At 41.2% G+C, this 17,980-nt stretch overlaps 1 protein-coding gene across 5 annotated transcripts in view; it reads right to left on the bottom strand.

Annotated features, from left to right (window-relative positions):
- Positions 1 to 17,980, bottom strand: part of golim4a (golgi integral membrane protein 4a) — a 105,973-nt gene that overhangs the window by 72,427 nt on the left and 15,566 nt on the right. For all 5 annotated transcript variants that reach the window (XR_009507294.1, XM_059946639.1, XM_059946656.1 and 2 more), the window contains exon 2: positions 14,005 to 14,079. Coding sequence is in view for 4 of the 5 variants with exons in the window: in XM_059946639.1 (XP_059802622.1) it covers positions 14,005 to 14,079 (75 nt within the window). In the remaining variant the exon portion in view is untranslated. The remainder of the gene's footprint in view (positions 1 to 14,004; positions 14,080 to 17,980) is intronic.

The raw sequence follows: 17,980 nt of genomic DNA, 5'->3' as shown, positions 1-17,980 counted from the left end.
ACAAGAACAGAGCAGACTCAAAATTTATAGCAACTACAAACATGAAAGGCAAAATCAAATATTCTCAGCTGGTAAACCCTGGCCTATTTAGTGCAACTTGTATGAATGACTCAGGGCAAGACAAAATAAATGAAGAACAAATGACTGCTCAATGGGAAATACTTATGAAAAAAAATAGTCTCCCTTACTATATTGAAAGGACCAAAAAGAACTGCTTTCTTTCCTAGGAATGAAAGAGTTAATGAATGAAGAGTGTCTGGTGGCTCGGGGCCTGTACTTGCTGGAATTTAGGAGAATGCGAAGGGATCTCATTGAAACCTATCAAATATTGAACAGGATGTGAAATGAATGTTTCCTATAGTAGGAGAATCCAGGACCAGAGGGCACAGCCTCAGAATAAGAAGATCCTTCAAAACAGAGAAGAGAAGGAATTTCTTTAGCTAGCTGGTGGTGAATTATAGAAATCATTGCCAGTGACTGTGGAGACCAAGTCATTGGACGTATTAAAAGTAGAGGTTGACAGGCTCTTGATCAGTAATGGTATCAAAAGTTACAAGGAAAAACCAGGAGAATGGAGTTGAGAGAGATGACTCAAAAGGTCAAATGGCCTAATTTTGCTCCTATATCTTATGGTGTTAATGTGCTTCAGGTCTTCAAAGAAAGATTTTATATCCTACAAACTAGAGGACATTTCTTCTGTTCGATGCCCTCTACCTCCCAACCAAATCATGTAAGTTTTCTTTCACCAGTCCACCTATATTTGCTGTGTGGAATAATATTGTGCCTTGGAATAGTACTGGATACAAAGGGGAGAACATTAATAAGGAAAACAGGGGAAAATTGGGAGCAGTGGAGAATTCAATAAATAAAGGGCCAAGATTTTGGTTAAGAGTAGAAACTGAAGTTATGAGTATATTTCAGAGGACACAAAGGCAGACTGTAAAAGTTTCTACGTGCAAAGAGAAAAAACATAGTGAAGTTAAATGTGGGTCTCTTTACAGTTAGAAAGAGGAGAATTTATACTGGGAAACAGAAACAACAGAACAATTTTTAAAAAATGATTCCCACTTCATGGAAGAGGGCATGAATAACTCCCAGAAATACCAGAGATTGGTGAGGAGAAGGAATTAAAGAAAATTTAAAGCTGGAAATAAAAATAGCACTTGAGGAATTACTGGCAGTGAAAGTGAATAAAGCATCCTCAGGCTTGATAATCTGCCTCTAGAATACTAAAAGACAAGTGTAGTTCTGCCACTTATTGAAGGAGCGAGGGAGAAAATATTGACCTACAGAATGATCTGCCTCATCTTGGTTCCAGGGAAAATACTCAATCCAATGAAGTGAAAACATAGAAAGTACCAGAAGAATTTGACACTGTTAACCTGGATGTTTATGTTTGACAAAGATACTAGGTAGAACCTTTGAGGAAGTTGCTTGTAACGTAATAGCAGGTCTGGTTTCTATTGGGCTTTCTGAAAGGACTTTCAGCAAGTGCGGTACGATACTGTAGTAATCAATGTAACACTATTACAGTGCTAGCAAAAAATCAGAGCTCAATTCTTGCTGTTGCCTATAAGGAGTTGGTACATTACGTCCATTAATGTATGGGTTAGGTGTTAGTGAGTTGTGAGAATGCTATGTTGGTGCCTGAAGTATGGCAACATCTGTGGGCTGCCCATCGCAGTCCTCGCTGACTTGATTTGATGCAAACTGGGCCTTTCTCTATATGTACATGAGACAAATAAAGCTAATCTCTATAATCTCTCATTTGATAAAGTCCCCCCCCCCCCCCCCCCGAGGTTAGAGCACAGATTAAAGCCTGGAACTCTGGTCCACAGGCCTGGATTTATAGGGAGCAGAAACAGGACAAAAGGAAGAGCTTTCTCAGGTTTGTAGGAGTGGCTAGTGGAAGTCAATTTGGATGAGGGAACCAAATGCAATGTTTCTAAGTTTGCCAACAACGCAAGACTGGATGAGGTTGTGAGGAGGATACAGAGGCTTCAAAGCAGGGTTGACAAGTTGAACGAGTGGGTGAAGCCACGGCAGATGCACGTAATGTGAAATTATCCACTTTAATCAAACCAACAGCAAGGACCAGAGTAATTTAACAGGGTAGAGACTGCAACACTGGTGTACAAAGGAATCCGACACCAGTCACTGAAGCAACCATATAAAACACCAAACACTGATCACAGCCATTGTAAGAGTTTGTGAGGACAGGATTCCTTACTGCAGTTACAGAGACCACACCGGAGTACTGTGGACAGCTGTTGTCTCCTTACACAAGGACGAGTGCACTTACCATACAGGGAGTACAGCAGAGGCTCCCGGCCTGATCCGTGCCATGACAAGACTGTCGGATAAAAGGGTCCAATAGGCCCGTACTCACTTGGGGAGGAGAGCTCACCGAGAGTTTCAAAACCCTGAGAGGACCCACCTAGCTGATGGCCTGTGTGTGTGTGTGTGTGTGTGTGTGTGTGTGGCACTTGGATAAATGGTGCAGTCTATGAAAGTTTGAGATTGAGCAGAGAACTTTCTTCATTCAGAGGATAGGAAATCTGCAGAACTCTTGACCACAGCAGGCTGGGAAGGCTGATAAATTTAAGGAGTAGATAGATGTGTGGACTTGTAAGGTATCGGGGAAGATGGGGAGAGGGGAGAGGGGAGAGTGGGAATCTGGTAGTGTGATTATTTTATTAACTGCTAGACAAGTCTGGCAGGGCTGATCGGTCTCCTGTTCTGATTCCTTGAAGACTCCTTAGACACAAGACCCTATTGTTAAATATGTGCCTTGGTTCCTGGAATAAAGGTTCTTATGTAATCACTGGTATGTTTTGTAAAAACTGTTGTGGGAGAAATGGATTTGAATTTGTGAGACATAGCTGCCATTATTGGGGAAGGAAAGAGCTGTTCCAATGGGACTGGCTCCACTGAACCAGAGACATAGTGAATTGCATAAACAGAGTTGTGGATAGAGCTTTAAAGTGTGGGTGTGGGTTTAACAGCTTGGAAAAGTAAGGATGAAGTAAAAGGGAAGGACAGTGCAGGAGAGGTTGCAGAAGCTTCCAGAATAAAGTATAAAACAATAAGTTTAAAGAATAAGAATTTAATTTCCAGTAACATAGAAGGAAAATGGAAAAGAATGATAAACACAGGACTGTAATTGTTATATTTAAATCCACACAGTACACGGAATTATGTATGTAGACGATCTCGCAGCACAGTTAGAAATTAGCATATCTGATGGTGTGGGCATCTCTGAGTCATCGCTGAAAGAAGATCATAGTTGGGAGCTTAAAATCTAAGGATACATATTATATCAAAAGGATAGGCAGGTGGGCAGAGAGGGAGGTGTGGCTTTGTTGGTGAAAAATGAATTCAAATCCTTAGAAACAATTGACATGGAATCAGATGACATAGAACCCCTGTGGGTAAAGTTAAGAAGCTGAAAGGGTAATAAGATCCTGATGGGAGTTATATTCAGGCCTTCAAGCTGCAGCCAGGATGTTGGGTGCAAATTATAACAGGAGATAACAAAAAATAATAGGAAGCTAGAAGATTGGGCATCTTTTAAAAGACAACAGAAGGCAACTAAGACACAATAAGGAGAAAAGAAATGAAATATGAAGGTAAGCACGGTAATAGTATAAAAGAGGATACTGAAACCTTTTTCAGATATATACAGTGTAAAATAGGTGAGAGTGGGTATCAGACTGTGGGAAAATCACGCTGGAGAGGTAGAAATGGAGGTCAAAGAAATGGCAGATGAACCTATTAAGTATTTTGCATCCGTCTTCATTGTGGAAGACACCAACAACATGCCAGTAATACGAGAGAGTGTTAGGGAGCAGAAGTGATTACAGTCACTATACTAAGAAGAAGGTGAACTGGAAGCTGAAAGGTCTGAAGGTAGATAAGTCAAAGGTCCAGATGGACTACACCCAGGGTTCTAAAAGAGGTGGCTGAGGAGACTGTGGAGGCATTAGTAATAATCTTTCAAGAGTCACTAGATTCTGGAATGGTTCTAAGGATTAGAAAATTGCAAATGTCACTCCACTCATTAAGAAGGGAGGGCTCATTAAGAAGGGAGGGAGGCAAAAGAGAAGAAATTATAGCCCAATTAGCTCGACTTCAGAGGTTGGCAGAAATCCCTTATTAAGCTTGACATTTCAGATGCTTGGGGAAACATGATAAAATAAGCTGAAGGTTTTCTTAATGGAAAATCTCCCGACATACCTGTTGGAATAGGCATGATAGACAAAGAGTCCGTGGTTGTTGTTTGCATGTATTTTGAAAAAACCTTTGACAAGGTCCAATAGACCAATATTCACTTGGGGTTAGAATAATGTGAAATCTTACTGAGAGGCTGTTAAACAAGAGCCAAAAGTATTACATGCGATATACTAGTGTAACCCTCAGGTTCTGTCAGCTGTGTAAGTCTAGAGAAGACAATCTCTGGCCCTGCCAAACAGGTGAGATCGAGATGCGAGTCCACCCCAAAACCCCATTTGTGTGGATGCTGTGTGACTCGTTACCCTGTTACAAATCAGTACCACAAAATAACAGACAGTGCACCAGATACAACTAAACAATTTAGTTTTATCATTCTTAATTTGACTGCAGGGTTAGTGAAGAAAAAGCAAAAAGAAATGGGCCCATTTTAACGTGCATGAGTTGGAGCTCATGATTTCCCTTCACTGATCTTCCTTCGGTCCTCCGGCCCTTGTCGGGTCATGGACCCGCCTCAACGTCTTCTCTCTTCACCTCGCTCCGAACAAAAGACCCAGGTCACCCTGGTGTCAGGCACACGGCACAAAAACACCCTCCCGTCATTAGATGGCTCACATTCCAAAGCCCCCGTTATCTCTAACCATAACCCAGACACCGCTTCAACAGAAAGACCATTACATTGGCAGTGAAACCTTACACTAGCATGGACAGAGGATTGGCAGTCTGGCAGGTGCCAAAGAATGGACATAAAGGGGGCCTTTATTGTTTGGCTGCTAATATCTAATGGTGTTCCACACGTTTCAGTGCTGGATCCGCTATTTTTCAAGTTATACACCAATGATTTGGATGATGGATTGATGGCTTTCGGGCCAAGTTTACAGACGATAGATGGAGGATCAGGTAGTGTTGAGGAAGCAGGGAGTCTACAGAAGAACTTGGAAGGATTAGGAGAATGGACAAAGAAATGGCAGATGGAATACAGTGTAGGGATGTGTATGGTCATGCACTTTGGTTGAAGGAATAATACATAGACTGTTTTCTAAATGGGGCATGAAATTAGAAATTCGAGGTCCAAAGGGGCTTGGGAGTTCTCAGGCTTAACTTGTAAGTTGATTCGGTAGTAAGAAAGGCAAAGGTAATGTTAGCATTCTTTTTGAGAAAACGAGAATGGGATACAATGTTGAGGTTTTATAAGGCTTGGTCAGACAATATTTGGAATATTATGTGCAATTTTGGGCCCTATATCTAAAAACGGATGTGCCGGCATTGGAGAAGGTCCAGAGAGGATTCATGATTGATCCCAGGAATGAAAGGGTTAACATATTAGGAATCTTTGATAACTCTGGGTCTGTACTTACTGGATGGAGTTCAGAAGAATGAAGCAGGATCTCATTAAAACCTACTGACTATTGAAAAGCCTACACACAATGGATGTGGAGAAGATATTTCCATTCACCACCCTCTGGCAACAGAAAGTCCTCTTCATCTCAATTCTAAAGGGACATCCTTATGAGGCTGTGCCCTCTGATCCTAAAGGAGGAATTTCTTTATTCCGAGAATGATGAATCTGTAGAATTCATTTCCATAGACAGCTGTGTAGCTAAGTCATTGGTACATTTAAAGCACAGGTTGATAGTTTCTTGATTAGTAAGGGTGTCAAAGGTTATGGGAAGAAGGCAGGAGAATGGGGTTGAGAGGGATAATAAATCAGCCATTACTGAATAGCAGAGCAGACTTGAAGGGGCATATGGCCTAATTCTGCTACTAAGTTTTGTGGTTTTATGATCTATATCTATTGTCTTGCACCTAATTCAGAACCTCTATCATCCAGGCCATTGTTTAGTAAACGGTTAATGTTTGTGCTTATCGAACGCCTCACCACCACTGTAGCCTTGAGTGCAACGGAACTGACCGCAGGAGTTTTGACCACTACCATGGGCAGACACTCAAGGATGGGTGCTGACACAGCAGTGAATTGTCCAGTATCCAGCAGGTGAGGCCAAGGAGAAGGCTGGTGGACCCCTGGGGGTGAATCCGAAGAGGTATGGGAAGGGGTTGGTGGGGGCGGTGGGGGGGGGGTGCGGGCCAGATTTGTCGAGTGCACGACTTAAACTCTGGAGCTGCAGGTCAGAAAGAGGGACCCCAATGTCCTGACATTCGGCAGCATCCGACTCCTCAAGAATAGAAGAGGTGGAAATGGACGAGGAGGTGGAGAAAATATGGGTTCAGCAACTAACCAGGCTGCCAGAGAGAGGCGAGATTGTCCCTCAGCAGTCAGGCAATACATGGTGGGTGGAGCTTGCAGAAGAACAGGGAATGGTGTGTCTGAATGCTGAACGAAAATGAAAAGGGAGAGGAAGTGATCTTCCCTCGCTTGCAGAAATGGCCATTGCTACTGCTCCTCACGACAGCGACAGTGATCTCAACTAATACCTTCCTCAGAAAGTCGTACAGAAATCGCCATCGTCCGAACATACTGAAGTGCTGGGTGTGCTCCCAGATTCCACTGACCTCAGGCATGGGAACACCGATCCCCATCCCTCTGAATGACACCAAACCCTGGGCACAGAATCAGCTAAGACTAATGATGGGCTTGTAAAATGGGGTCCATTTAACAGATGGTATGTACCAAAGCTGAATGTAATAAAATCATCTGGGAATAACTGCTGTTGCCGTAGTGATGGGCAGATTCCTTTAAGGTACCTGTAGGCACATTAATGGAACAGAGCAATGCAGTACTATTGCAGGGGGAATATACTATTTGGAAATATAATGTGTCCCCACAGTGAATGGCATATAATGGGTGCGTGAATCCCGGGCTTATTTTTGGTTCCCAATAGGCTGGTCTGGCTGCTGTGATCAGAGTATATTGTACTGTATGTGTCTTACATTGATGATCTGGCCAGTTGCCCAACCCACAAGGTGAAAGGTCAGAGAAGGGGTATCACGGAGGTCGATTGGCTTTGCCTGATAGCTTTTCTCCCGTAGGGTGCCGCCTACTTATGAAGGGAGATCATCCTGATGGACTCAGCCACTGAGTCCATCGGCATGATCTGACTGGCTTTGACAAGCTGCCGCACATGAGGCTGCTTAGCAAGACAAGAGCCCATGGAATTATAGAGGAGTTACTAGCATGGGCGGAGCATTGACTGACTGGCAGTAAACAGAGAGTGGGAATAAAGGGATCCTATTCTGGCCGGCTGCCAGTTACCAGTGGAGTTCCACAGAGGTCCGTGTTGGGACCGCTGCTTTTTACGATGTATGTCAATGACTTGGACTATGGGATTCATGTATTTGTGGCTAACTTTGCCGATGATACAAAGATAGGTGGAAGAGCAAGTAGTGCTGAGGAAACAGAGAGCCTGTAAAGAGACTTAGATAATTTAGGGGAATGGGCAAAGAGGTGGCAAATGAAATACAATGTTGGAAAGTGTATGGTCATGCACTTTGGTGGAAGAAGTAAATGGACAGACTATTATTTAGATTGGGAAAGAACTCAAAATGCAGAGATGCAAAGGGACTTGGGAGTCCTAAGTCTTAGGAGTTAGGAGTTAGGGACTTAGGAGTTACCCTAAAGGTTAACCTCCAGGTTGAGTCGGTGGTAAAGAAGGCAAATGCAATGTTGGTATTCATTTCTAAAGGTGTAGAATATAGGAGCAGGGATGTGATGTTGAGGCTCTATAAGGCACTCGTTGAGACCACACCTGGAGTATTGAGTGCAGTTTTGGGCTCCTTATTTTAGAAAGGATATACTGACATTGGAGAGGGTTTACAGAAGATTCACATGAATGATTCCAAGAATGAGAAGGTTACCATATGAGGAACGTCTGGCGGCTCTTGGGCTGTATTCCCTGGATTCAGGAGAATGAGGGGGGGATCGCATAGAAACATTCCAAATGTTAAAATGCCTGATAAGGCAGTTATTTCCCATGGTAGGGGAATTTAGGACAGGAGGGCATAACTTCAGGATTGAAGGACATCCATTTAGAACACTGTGGAAAAATTACTTTAGTCAGAGGGAGGTAAATCTGTGGAATTTGTTGCCATGAGCAGCTGTGGAGGCCAAGTCACTGGATGCACTTAAGGCAGAGATAGATAGGTTCTTGATTAGCCAGGGCATCAAAGGGTATGGGGAGAGGGCAGGGGAATGGAGATGACTGGAATAATTGGATCAGCCCATGACTGAATGGCAGAGCAGACTCGATGGGCCAAATGGCTTACTTCTGCTCCTATGTCTTATGGTCTTATGACTTTGGAACAAACAAAGTAGCCGCTGACGTGGCTTTCAACCGAGAGGGCAGCCATGAGGACAGCGACTCGACAGAACAGAATGGCATTGGATGACATCCTGGCAAAGGAGGAACCTGTGCCATAACATGCCAGGAGTGTTGTACATCCCGGATGAGTCGAACCTGGCTACCACATCAATGGTCAGTAGGTAAGAGACAGAATGTAGGCTATCAACCCCATTACTATTACACCCCTTGTTTCGCCAGGATGTTACAGCAGTGCTCTGGGATGTTACTGAAGTCATTTTGCTTTTATCCTTGGCAGTTTTGTGATTTGTCTGTAATATGGTGGAGGTTGTATAAAGCCTGCTGGCTCGACGTAACGGGGTTGCACATTTGAGTGGTGTACTTGAATTCTAAAGGGGTCATCTTTGTGCTTGTTGAATGTCTCGCCACCACTGTGGCCTTGAACGCAACGGAAGTGGTTGTAGGAGCTTTGATCGTGACGATGGGAATGCACTATGAGAATGCAGTACTGCGGGAGCACCTATGGGAACATGGAAGTTAGAAGAACACAGGTGGAATTCCTGAAGAGTGGTGACATGCAATGACTGTTTCGAATTCAGTGGTTTGAGACGGCACTATGTATTCATCCACCTACTGCAGCATTTCACATCAGCATAAAGGGTATAAAAATAGAGTGGTCGGGTGGGGTGGTTCTGGGAGTAATTCCTCGGAGCTTCACCGACAGGCTGGTCACCAACGGTGCCGCAGATCGACGGGAGCTGTGCTGCAGTGAGAAGGGTCTGTGCATGCTTAGTTATGTATTCTAATGCTTGCTCTGTTTTGTCTTAATAGATGGTCAGTAGTTTTGTAATTCTAAGCAGATAACTGGAATTTGTGACTTTCTGTTTCATTGAGTTAGATCTGAGAAACTATTGCTTTAACGAAACAGCATCTGCTGGCATCAGGCAGGAGGTACAGCAGCCGGGATAGCCACTCCCCACAGTTCCACAACAGCTTCTTCCCTCCTTCCCTACTGCCATCAGGTTCTTAAATTAACCTGAAAAGTCCTCATTCTATCTCAGAGTATATTATCCTCAACTTGAATTAATGTTGTTATGTCTATTTTGGTTTATTTTGTCATGTAAGTTATGTATAATTTATGTTAATTCAAGCTTATCTGTTTTACATTTATAATGTACGGCAAATAAGCAAATTTTCATGGTCTTTATACCCTAGGTATGTATGCTCATGACAATAAACTTGAACTTGAATCAAAATAAGCTGTGGTTTTGCTACCAGCCATTCCTCCTTGTAAGTTTATCTACCGCCTTCCCATATTATTTTATAAATATAGGCATAATACATAATAATTGTTATAATACATAACAATTTCCACCTTGATCTTCATGTACTGCTCAAATAAATCTTGCTGTAAAAGAACAATGAATCTGGAATATCCCTATTTCTGTACTGTTCGCTTATAAAATGCTGCATATTTTCTATGTCCAAATATAACAGGTAAATACTACCTGCTACAGAAATCACTGAGAACTGAAAGTGTAGGAAATCTACTGATTTTCTCAGGCCTAAAGATACCCCTTACAATTATCAAATGCAGATAATTTATAAGCTGCAGTTTGCAGGATCCTAACTGCATCTGTGAAAAGTAAGGTGCCTTGCACAGTTTAAAAAAGTGAAACTGCTGGTTTGGTAAGTTTGCGTGAGCATTTGTGGTTAAATAGCTGCTGGTGCCTAGAAATTCCACAGGCTTTGAACCGTTGTTAAGTTACTTGTAAAAGGAAAATATGGCATTGCAAGGCAAAAATATGTCCACAAAACCACAGGACTCACATGAAACTTCTGCTTACCCACGTCGTGCCTTCTCTGCTTAAAATATCCAAAACACAAAGTTGATATTTTGAAGCAGACCTACATGACATTGTTTTATTGTGAAAGTAATTGGTTCAAAGTTCAAAGTAAATTTATTATCAAAGTACATATATGTCACTAGATACAATCCTTTGATTCTTTTTCTTGTGGGCATGCTCAGTAAATCTAAGAAACATAATATAATCAAAGAAAGACCACACCCAACAGGACAGACTAACAACCAATTTTGCAAAAGTCAACAAAACTGTGCAAGTATTAAAGAAAATAAGAAATAAAAATAATAGATAAAAAAACAATAAACATTGAGAACATGAGATGAAGAGTCCTTGAAAGTGAGTCCATAGGCTGTAGGTACAGTTCAGTTATGTGGCAAGTGGAGTTGAGTAAAGTTATCCCCACTAGTTCAAAAGCCTAATGGTTGAGAGATAATAACTGTTCCTGAACCTGGTGATGTGAGTTCTGAGGCTCCTCTACCTTCTTACTGATGGCAGAAATGAGAAGAGAGCATGGCCAGGATGGTGGGTCCTTGATGATGGATGCCGCTTCCCTGAAACAGCACTTATTGGAGTATAAAAGTTGCATTGTTTGCTGTGCAACCAAAACTATGTAGTCAGCTTTGAACTTGCTATTTGCTATGCATGTATCCAATTTAGTAGGAGAATGAAATCTTAAGAATGTAGAAGACAATGGTGTGTTAATGAGAGGCTAGCTAAGAGATGTAGATTAGAACATGATTAAGTCAATGGGTAGAAACAATAGTGGCGGATGTACTGGTGATACGCAATTGGAGACCAATTGGATATGCTAATGGGCAATCAGCGACTAGCTCAATGAATGTCTCAGCTTTGACTTGCAAATTAAAGTTTAACGCTTCTTGAAGAATCTCCTGCGTCTCCTGGTCGTTTGTGGGGCACGAGAAACCACGGACACACTCTGTGTAGATCTGCTCAATGGTGGGGATGGTTTTACCCATGACGGACTGGGCCATATCCACTACTTTTCGAAGGATTCTCCTCTCCAAGCACGTTGGTGTTTCCATACCAGGCCATGATGCAACCTGTTAACATACTGTCCATCACACATCTATAGAAGTTTGTCAAAGTTTTAGATGTCAAGTCAAATCTTTGCAAACTTCTAAGGAAGTAGAGGGGCTGCCGTGCTTTCTTCATCATTACACTTACGTGCTTGGTGTACGTGAAACTGGCACTGAGAAGTTCTTCTGACGGACAGGTGACAGTTCACACTACCCATCATGGAAGGCACTGAAAGCACTATCAATTGATGGTGGTTTTCAGCATAGCAAGGTGAGCCCGATGCCCCAAGCACTAAGCAGCCAATGTAGCAGATTAGTTCTCTGCTGAATCTGCTATGACGTTTAAATTCAGTGCCAGGATAAATAAGGATTCGTCAACATGCAGATTGCCAATAGACTTGGGAATGATTTGTTTGTTTATTTATCGAGATACAATAAATAAAGTGTGGAATTAGCCCTTCCTGCCCTTCAAGCCATGAAGCCCAGTAAACCCTGATTTAACCGTAGCCTAATCACAGGACAATTTACTATGACCAATTAACCTACTAGCCAGTAAGCCTTTGGAATGTGGGAGGAAACCGGAGCACCCGGAGAAAACCTACACATTCCACGGGGAGGACATAAAGACTCCTTATTGATCCATGCAGGAGAAATGGGCCTAAATGTGAGACAAGGTCACCAACCACTTTTACAATGCTAACATAAAATTGGTTGAGGAATCATCCCCCCCCCCCCCCCTCAGCTCAGTCACGGCAAGCAATATTGAATGACTGTTTATGCACAGAGCTAGAGGTTCAATGCTGAAGACAAGCCTCTTCAATCAACAAAACTAAGGATGTCATGAATGAACATAATGCCTACGGAAGGCAAGTTATAACCATACAGTATTTCAAACAGCTTCACAGTGCTCATGTCCTGATCAGATGGAACTATCAGATCAATAGTCATTGCTGCTTTGTTATATTCCGTCGTGTGACCACATACTTAGCTGCTACACTACCGTCACAACTCAAGAAAGATCTGCAAAAGGAAGTGAAGATAGAAAGGAACCATGCATTAAATAGTCTTGCTGATTAATCAAGTTTTATTTTGGTATGAATATAACTACTTAGTGTAACTTAATAGTTTCATGAATTTGCTTCAAGTTGGGACGTGCAAAACTGAAACCAGCAAAACAAAATTAGAACTTAACAGGACAGCCATTAAAGAGGCAGTGATTAAAATGAATAAATATTTGAAAAAAAATTCCAGTTTTGATGTACACCATAATTTCAATAATGCCATTGTAATTCCAAAAAAGAGCATCTTAATCAACACTCAAACCAACTTGTTGCTTGTCGATAACGAGTGGATTTAATGTTTCTTGCTCAGGGGCTAGTCAAATAGACTGGAGGGAGATCAAAGTGAGATACTGAAGAAGTGTTTTTCTCATAGAACTTCAGATCCTAAAACAATAATTTTCCATCAGACAGCAGATTACTGAGTGAATAACTTGCATATATTGCAGTTACTTCGGCAGTTTCTTCAATACTCATTGAAATTTTGTGAAATAATAGGGTACATTCATAATAAGTACAGAGATAGCTAAGGCATTCAAGAAGCAAATTCAGCCTCCGTACACATTAAATGTCTACAAATGTCCAAAAATGAATTTACTTGCTATTGGTCACGTTTTTTTTCTACCCAAAAAAAATAGGATTTTAGAGGCCAAGTAAAATATAGACAGCAAACTGCAAAACCTATGCCTGGAAAAAAAAGTTTGTCAATAGAATATGTATCCAAAAAAAAGTTTCAATATTCACTTACAGAGAGGAGTGCAAAACTAGACACTGAGGATTTTTTCTTTCATTTTCCTAATGATGTGGCTTAGCTTGTTTTAACTATCACATGGAATTTGAGAAATGGATTTCATGTCTTCATTTATGTCCCTGCAAAATAGCTTAGGCCAATTCAGTTCATTACAGAATTATACTGCTGGTGTCCATGGGAAAGCCAAAGGCATTGGTGATCTTGCTGGTTTTTTGGCCACTGTCAATAGATGGAAGGCCACAATTGCAGATTAGGTGAAGTTATAAAATCTCTGACCAGCCCCAGTCTTCCCAACCTGGCACAGCCAAAGAGCAAGCTTCCAATTTTCTTCTTCTGCACCTCCTGGATCTCACTATCCTCTTCCAGCTCCTATACTCTTTTGGTCAGAACATTCTGGCATTACTTGCTATTCTCCTACCACTGAATTTTATATATATATAAAATCACAAAGACACAGAACTAATTTCTCCATATGTCCATTGTTCCTGTACTTTGGCAGCTCAAAAACCCTTTGCCCTTGACAACAGTACTGATGTAATAATAATGAAGGCAACAATGTTTTACATTTATTTGGAGACTTTAGGGTAAAAGTAAACTGAAACAATTCATAATTACACCCACAAATTATGAAATTAGGAGACAAGGGTTATAGAAAAATCCAAGATCAGAAGAGCAAAGTGGAAACACCAAAGGAAAGATCCTGCTTTCAGTGATGGCCTGTGCTACAAGCATGTTGGGAGGGTACATGAACAAGTAAAAAGTACTTAAAGTAATTTTTAAAACAAAGTTATTGTATGTTAATTTTACCTTCTTTAGCCTTTTTGTGTTCATTTCTTTCTTTCTGTAATGATTTTTCTAATCTCGATCTATGTTCATAAACAACTGTAAGAAATAACAAACAGTTTGTCAACTAATATAATGAAGTATTCATTTTGCACTTTTATTTCACATTTTTATCAATTCAGACATCATTCAGAACAAAATGTATATTTCTGTATGAACAGAAACGTCCAAATGGAGCATCATTTTTAACCAAAATTCAAAAATCAGATTGTTAGATTCATTACAATTATAAAATATCAAATATGTTATTAAATCAGCATGCAAGAAATACTCTGTAGGTTAAGCAGCATTTGTGAAAAAAAATTTCAAGTTTCATGTTTTAATCACTTATTGAAAGCAGAACTAGGAAAAAAAATAAGAGATAAAACATACAGGTGGTATTGCTGTTGTTTGGCAAACCAACCCTTGCCTTTAACACAGGCCAAAGTTTTGACAGCTATTCATAATTTTACCAGACTGGGAGCTTTTTATTAAACTCCAGTTACTGTTTCCCAGACCTGCTGAAATCACTCTGCCCACCATGATCTGCAAACTCAATCCCCAGATCACGCACAGCCTAATTCTACCCCCTCCTTGATATCCACAAGCTGGACTCTCCCACTGTTCCCATCATTTCAGCATGTGTTTGCCTTATGGTAATTAGTTCTTACCCTGTCATTGCTTTGCATCCCTTGTCCAGATTCTTCCCATGAAATCTAAAATTCCTCCTTTGCCCTCCATTTCTCTCTCATTTTCTCCGTGGATTACTTTCAGCATTTCCTCAGTGCCTCCTTCCCTTCCCAGGATGGCAGGAAGCCCAGAGCTTCCCTTGTCATCTCCTTCATTGAACTTCTCGTTACACTGAGATAATTCTCTGTTGATTCAACTCTTCTCCTTTCATTTTGTCATGGGAAAATCTATGGGTAGCAGCAATGCCTGACTTTTCTTAGATATTAGATATACCAAACGTTTCTTTACAATTCCTGTTTTTGTTCCTTCCTCCCTTTGCTTCTAAAACACACTTAGCTGCTTCAGCGGTGTTTCATGCTTTCACTAATCTTTCATTCAACCCTTAACCTTCTCTGACATCCTCAAGTGAAAGCAAAGCAGTGGATAGTAAGGCGTTTGACAATAACCCCCACGGTAGGCTTATTCAGAAAGTCAGGAGGCATGGGATTCATCAAAATTTGGCTGGATAGATTCAGAATTGGCTTACCCACAGAAGGCAGAAGGTAGTACTAGATTCAGTGTATTCTGCATGGAGGTCCATGACTAGTGGGGCTCTGCCAGGATCAATTCTGTGACCTCTACTCTTTGTGGAGTTGAGTGCAGAAATGGAGTTCAATTCAAAAAAGTGTGAAGTGATACACTTTGGAAGATCAGACTTGAAAGCAGAGTACAAGGTGAATGGCATGATTCTTAGCAATGTGAAGGGACAGAGGGATCTGTTGTGTAATGCCGCAGATTTCTCAAAGTTGTCATACAAGTTGATGAGATGATTAATAAAACCTATGATGTATTGTCCTTCATACATCGGCGGATTGAAATCAAGAGCCGACAGTTTATGTTGCAGTTTATAAACCTCAGGTTGCCTCATTATAGAAAGGATGTGCAAGCTTTAGAAAGGGTGCAGAGATTTTCCAGCATACTGGCCAGATTAGAGATCATGTCTTATGAGGAAAGGCTGCGTGAAAAGGGACTTTTCTCTTTGAAGTGAAGGGGGATGAGGAGCAATATAACAGAGGTGTATATGATTATGAGAGGTATAGATAGAGTGGACACCTAGCATCTTTTTCCCAGGGCACCAATGGTCAATACCAGAGACATCTGTTTAAGGTGAATGAATGAATGTGCAGGGGAGATGAGAAAAATAGGTCTTTACAAAGAAAGTAGTAGGTGCCTGGAACACATTGTTAGAGGAGGTAGTAGAGGCTGATACAACACAGTCATTTAAGAGACTCTTAAATAGATGGCATATAGGTGGAAGAAGAATAGTGAGCTGTGGTTGGTATAGGAAGGAAGGTTTATACAGGTCAGCACAAAATCAGGAGCTGAAGGATCCATGCCATGCTATATGTTCCCTCCCCTTTCTCAACTACCCTATTCCCCTCCCTGTTGACAAACCATCAGTCAACAGCTTCTAGAAGCATAATGACTGCCAAGGCTATACCGATTGTGTTTCCTTTATTCCATCCCCATTTTGAAGTAATCATTCCCATTCTCCCAGCTTCACCTGTTCTAACCAATGCCAACTTGCCCACTTAACCTCTTCATTCACTGGAGATTCCCTTTTGCCACAGTGTACGGAGTCCCTGGTCTTATCTATTCCAGTTCTCATAAATCTGTTCTCATGTTCTAAGGTGTCATGAAAAGGCCAGGATGTGCTGGTAATGATTCTGGAATGGATGAGGGTGGGACAGAGGAAACAGTCATAACAGAATTCCAATCGAGGAAGGGAGGACATGTTTGGTTCTGACCTGTTGCTGTCAGAAATGGTAGAGGATGAAATTTTGAACATTGAGTTTAGTCAAAAGGAAGATGAGGAAAAGGAGACCCCCCACCAGAGTTCTGGAAGGGATATAAAGTGGTAACATTGGTAGTGCAGGAAATGGAATAGATGTGGTCACTGACTACAAAATAAGGAAATCCTCAATTGAGATAAAAGGTTGGTTTCTCAACAACAGTGGTAGAGTAGATGGTATTATTGGATTGAATATGTCCCTTAAAATTTATTTGATTGTGAGTTTCATTATTTATCCAATTATCAATGACATTTTTGGTTAGTATTTCAACCCCTCAGGATGTATTACTATGTTAATATCCTTAATTTAATGCAAACTGCTGTTATTCTTCATAGTGTTACTGGACTTGCTTTCTTAAAAGGAACAACTACAACCTTGAGTTATCCAGTAATCAACACCAAGCTGATTCCAAGGATAATTTTGGACATTGCTCACCCGAGTGCCTCTACACGTGCATGTGTGTGAGATGTGGCCTGATCCTCATCTGAGACACAATCATAGACAAACACAATCTGACTAAACAAGTAACACACAAACAATTGGACTTTTCATGTCTTTCGTTAACACATTGTTTAATCATTCACAGTCCAGGTTGGAAAAAGTGTGTGAAGCCTTGTACTTAATATCTGGGAGAACCTCCTTTAGCAGCAATAACCTCCACCAAAGGTAATCAGACCCACACAATGGCAAGGAGGAACTTTAGACTATTCCTCCATACAAAACTATTTCAGTTTTCAATATTTCTGGGATACCTTGCATGAACAGCCCTCTTCAGGGCACGCCACAGCATCTCAATTGGGTTAAGGTCTGGACTCTGACTTGGCCATCCCCAAACATGAATTTTGTTCTTTTTAGCCATTTTGTTGTTGATTTACTCTTGTGTTTCAGATCGCTGTCTGTTGAATCATTCAACTTCTATTAAGCTTCAGATGACAGACCACGACCCTGACAATCTCCTGTAAAATGTCTTGATACAACTTTGATTTCATTGTTCCCTCAACGATTGCAAAGCAGTCACAAACCATGATCCTCTTCCCCCATGCTTCACAATTGGAATGAGGTTTTGGTGTTGGTGTGCAGTGCCCTTTTTCCTCCAAATATAGCAGTATGCATTTGTGCCAAAAATTTCAACTTTTGTCTCCTCTGTCCACAGAATATTGAAACAGCAGAACTGTAGAACAACCAGGTGGTCATTTGCAAACTTGAGAATTACAGCAATATTTTTTTTCAGGAGAGCAGTTGTTTCCTCTGTGGTGTCTTTTCATGAACACCATTCTTGTTCAGTGTTTTTCTTATAGAGGACACGTGAACAGAGACTTTATGAAGTTCTAGAGATTTCTGCAGATATTTTATTGTTACCCTGGCTTCTTTATCACCTCCTTCAGCATTGCACGTGGTGCTCTTGGTGTGATCTTTGTAGGACACCTGCTCCTAAGCAG

Source organism: Hypanus sabinus, chromosome 2 (assembly GCF_030144855.1).
Source record: "Hypanus sabinus isolate sHypSab1 chromosome 2, sHypSab1.hap1, whole genome shotgun sequence".
NCBI lineage: Eukaryota > Metazoa > Chordata > Chondrichthyes > Myliobatiformes > Dasyatidae > Hypanus > Hypanus sabinus.
The sequence above is the reverse complement of the archived record's forward strand: the minus strand, read 5'-3'. Positions and strand labels throughout refer to the sequence as shown.